Here is a 4,424-nt window from a genome sequence, read left to right as displayed (position 1 = left end):
AGACCTAGAGCTCTGATACCATGTTGAAATGGTACCAGGCATGTGGTTTAGGTTGATAACAAAGATAAAGATTGAAACTTTGAACACAAAGATTTGATAATATTGCAAAAAATTTGAATGTAGAAAGAGAGAGGAGAAAAAGTATCTTTCTTGATTGAAATCAAAGAAGCTATTAAACGGTTATAAAATCCTAACTTGGTCACATTCAAGCCATCGGAGGCTACGATCCTTCCACTTGGGAATGGATCCTGTGACATAGTACGATTCCAAAGGATAGGAATACCAGCTGTGAAACTTACTAAAAACAGAAAGTAAACTAGCCGTTACAATTTAAAGACTAACGGCTACTACTAAAAATAGTAAGTTCTTTGTCATTTCTTTGATTTCATCTTCCTCTTCAAGTCCAGCTGCAGGATTATCATATGCAGGTTGGATTTAAGCTAGTATGCAGCTTAATTCTCAACAGTTAATTTGCTGAATCTTTTACATAACATTCCTTTTTTTCTTTAGCAATGAACAACAAATTAAAATTTTAATCCTATAATATTCAGTTCTCTCTCCTCTGCTCCAATGTTGCATTGGAACAGAAATACATACATCCACTGGCTGCCTAGGCAAAGTGAGGAAACTAGCAACACATTTTCCAGCATCAGGTGTACTATTTCGATGTGCAAAACTATCCGGCGTGACCAAAAAAGTTAATCCTAATCATCATGATTTCGGGAGGCCTGCCGGCAAAACCTCTGCTTCTTCAGTACATGACATGAACTATGAGCATTCGTCCTTGATCATTCGCTTCGATGGTTCAGTTACTGCTTCGGGTTTTGGGGCTTATCCTCTGCAGAGAGAATGTGCATGAAGTCACAAGTAAGAAAATACTAGACTTTTGCTGATAAGAAAGGAGGCCAATTGTTATGCATTATATTGACTATGCAAGCAGAAAAAACAATCCTTCAAAACTATGGAAAGTCGGATAAATTATCCACTGGTCACTTGAGAGAAAATTGAGGGGAGGACTCACGTATCGCTTTAGGATCTCTATGTACAAAGAAGCTCGCAGCGACAATAATGTAGCAAAGAATGAGCATCAGTCCTTTGAAGTAATTAGATGTTCCCTCCTGCAAGTTCAAATGCAATCCATTCATAAACGTTATGTATAGGATAAGTAGTCGCTGCAGTGCTGATATAAAGAAACAAATTCATGTCTTTCTATTGCATTTGTGCCATGAAAAGATTTATGGTTTGTTCGAATGATGAATCTGCAGCATGAAGGCTACCACCAGAACAGTTATGAAAAGTGTCGCTGTCTCAAACAGTTGGAAATCTAAGTCCATAGGGCACCCCATGAACCACCCAACCACCACACAAAACGGAATCTGCAGAAATCCAGGAAAAACGGAAAACTGTTGAGCAAGAAAGAAGAACGGACAAATTACATGAAAGCATGAACAGAATCCACATGACACCACATATATGTACCAAAAAAAACAAATCATAGTAAATGTCAGTCTAAATACATATGATATTTGGTACTCACTCCAAACATAGATATCTGGGTTGATGAGCCAATTGCCACTCCTAAAGTTATATCCTGCACGAAACATTGAGACAAGGTCAACAAGGAATGATAAATCATGAATGATTGTACCGATAGGACAACCACTTACAAGCTTGTCTTTCATGGCGAACATAACAGCACCGGCATGTTCTGCTGCATTTCCAACAATTGGGAGCAAAATAACACTAATAAACGCAACTGGGACGCTCATTGCAACAGATGCACCCTGGAAGAAAAATACAGAAACACAAGACATTCCTCGCAACAAACCCCACAAAAATACTATAAAAATTTCAAATCATCTAAAATTGGAGGTATAAATAATAGGATGAAAACTCTAATATGATAAGACAATGATCTAACAAGATGTATTACCTCTATAGCATTAACTAAATATTCTGAGAGGACTGAAATCACCACGGTTAGAATTGATAGCCATATTATGGATTCCCACTTAGAGATCTCAGGAGCCTCTTCATCATCTGAATTTTCTTCGGTGTGATTCTCTGACTGGTTTTGTACCAAATTCATATACACCATTAGATCACATATAGGAGAAAGTGCACAAACTCCACTTAATCAAATTCATCACACACTTGAACAGTGAAAGCAAAAGAATTAGTAACACGATTTGAGGTCCTTATTGGCAAAGGCTTGTACCAACCTGATCAACTGGAATATATAAATTCTGCTGGCTTCTTAATTGAAAAAACAGATATGAAGCATAGGCGACGAGCATAATGCAGCTAGTGAATCTCGAAAGAGATAACTCAGACTTCCCATAGTGCAACTCTGTCCGAGTAGAGTGCAGTACTGCTGGAAAAAGCAGACCCATGACCGTCATCAATAGCAATCCAGAGTTCACTCCAGAAGTTGCCTGAGAATATAGAAACTTTGAACTTCAGTTGCTAGAAAAAGATATGGAAGATCGAATACAAAAAATAAAACCAAATAAACAAAGCACTTTTTTTTCACAGACGAAATATACCTTGTTGAACACTTGCTCCCTCTGTGAATGCACAAGTCCACCAGCAAAGAATGCGCATCCAAGCACGAGCAACATGTTCGATAGGATTGAGCCTAGTAAGGATTGTTGAACAACACGAATCATGCCTCTTTTCAGAGCATAAATTGATATTATCACTTCTGTTGCGTTTCCAAAGGTGGCATTTAAAAGACCTCCAACTGCAGAATTAAGTCATGATTGGAGTTATGGGTAACATTTTTGGATCAACAAAATGGATACTAATTGTAAAGTTAGTGCAACCGCTTTCAAATTTTAGGGTTAAATGTGAAAGGAAACATGTGATGCAGGTGAAGTACCGGTTGGATGAGGAAATTTTAGTGCTCAAACCAAACTTAAAAGCTACATGAAGACTGTGGAATCTGGCATTGATCAGTAACTCAAGCTTCAAGCTTTATGAAGACTTATGAAATGGAAAAAACGGATATTTGCATTAACAATATGCTTACCTGTTGGTCCAGTATAGCAAGCCAGTTGCCTGCATCAAAAGAAGCTAAGCCGTATTAGGAACTCAATAATGCATATTGATTGCAACGTAAGTTGATATGGACTTCTGTCTCAAGTGCTCGCAGATTAAACCCTAATATGCTAAAACACTAACAAATGTTGGATAGCTGTTCAGACATGGCTGTTGGATTCCACTCGTAACATTTATGTTTGTAAACAAAGAGTATACATAGAGAGTGCAAGAAATCTTACTCCGTTGCATATCCTAATCGCTCAGCCAAAGGTATGATTCCCAACAAGCTTAAAAGAAAGACCCAACCCTGAAATGCTTTGAAATAATCAAATAAATTAGGCATACAATCATGTTATGATCCGAGACCTTCGCACGCAGAAAAAGATAGTGAAAACTCACATGATGGCCCGTTAATTTATCAACCACGATTGCTAAAGGGCCAAAAGGCATGAGCAAATTAATTTTGGCAGAGAAAACTACAATCCTGATGCTATCGACCACACTATTCATGACATGGGGACAACAATCATTTGCACCACCAGAATAAAGATCCCTGAGGGGAGCCTCATCCAATGAATGTTTCTCACCCCCAACTAGGCTCTGATCCTTGAACTCAAACGCTGATTTGGGCTGTGTTGATCCCATCTGTGGAGCCGAAATCTTGTTACCGAAGATTATCACTGCTACCAAAAGAAAATGCCTTTGATACCATATATAGCTAAAGAATTTATAACTGACCTCAGCATGGGAATTGATTTTTATTGTAGCCGCATCGTTGTTCCTACCATTGTTGTCATTGTTGTTGTTGTTGTTGTTGTTGTTGTTATTGTTGTTGTAACGGTTATCAGAATCCATGGGATGGAAGTAAAAACTCTATGCCAAGAAATCAACAAGAATTCCATCTCCAAACACGAGCATCGCTACTTCATCACATTCTCCACAATCAACACACATACATACAATGATAGAAATCAATTAACATGAGATCTAAAAAATGTATGCCAATACATACACATAACATCTATGCATATACACCCTACCTGTTTTTAATAAAGCCCATATTGCAGACCTGGGCGTAAGCAAGTTTATTAGTGCAGCGTGCTCCCCTTCAGCACCCAAATTCAACTTCGAATACCCCTCCCCGTTCTTTACTCTAGATTAAAATATCCCTTGAATCAGAATAAATCCCAAATGATTTTTTTTTTTTGTCATGAACATGAATTTTACAACCCTAATAAAAAAATATCATGCATCAATATACATACATACATACATATATATATATATATATATATATATATATATATTTATATTCATGTATGTATTCTTTACCTGTTTCTAACAAAACCCCAATGAAATTTTGGATAAGAACCCCAACAAAC

At 37.4% G+C, this 4,424-nt stretch overlaps 1 protein-coding gene across 1 annotated transcript; it reads right to left on the bottom strand.

Moving 5' to 3' along the window:
- Positions 1 to 355: 355 nt before the first annotated feature.
- Positions 356 to 3,897, bottom strand: LOC137708749 (vacuolar cation/proton exchanger 3-like). Its single transcript, XM_088689170.1, has 11 exons — positions 3,442 to 3,897; positions 3,282 to 3,349; positions 3,032 to 3,060; positions 2,547 to 2,743; positions 2,223 to 2,435; positions 1,934 to 2,068; positions 1,668 to 1,784; positions 1,538 to 1,591; positions 1,266 to 1,376; positions 1,022 to 1,124; positions 356 to 838 (listed from the first exon to the last, which is right to left on the bottom strand). Exons 1-11 carry the CDS (start codon positions 3,895 to 3,897, stop codon positions 810 to 812), a joined length of 1,512 nt encoding a protein of 503 aa, XP_088545296.1. The 3' UTR covers positions 356 to 809.
- Between the last annotated feature and the right edge of the window lie 527 nt (positions 3,898 to 4,424).

Source organism: Pyrus communis, chromosome 17 (genome assembly GCF_041283825.1).
Source record: "Pyrus communis isolate YQ-2024b chromosome 17, ASM4128382v1, whole genome shotgun sequence".
Taxonomy (NCBI): Eukaryota; Viridiplantae; Streptophyta; class Magnoliopsida; order Rosales; family Rosaceae; genus Pyrus; species Pyrus communis.
The sequence above is the reverse complement of the archived record's forward strand: the minus strand, read 5'-3'. Positions and strand labels throughout refer to the sequence as shown.

Coding starts and splice junctions, on each gene's coding strand:
- LOC137708749 (XM_088689170.1), bottom strand. CDS start 3,897: ATGGATTCTGATAACCGTTACAACAACAATAACAACAACAACAACAAC. Junction 3,061..3,281: donor CGATTAGGATATGCAACGGA/GTAAGATTTCTT, acceptor CTTTTGATGCAG/GCAACTGGCTTGCTATACTG. Junction 1,592..1,667: donor TCGCCATGAAAGACAAGCTT/GTAAGTGGTTGT, acceptor TGTTTCGTGCAG/GATATAACTTTAGGAGTGGC.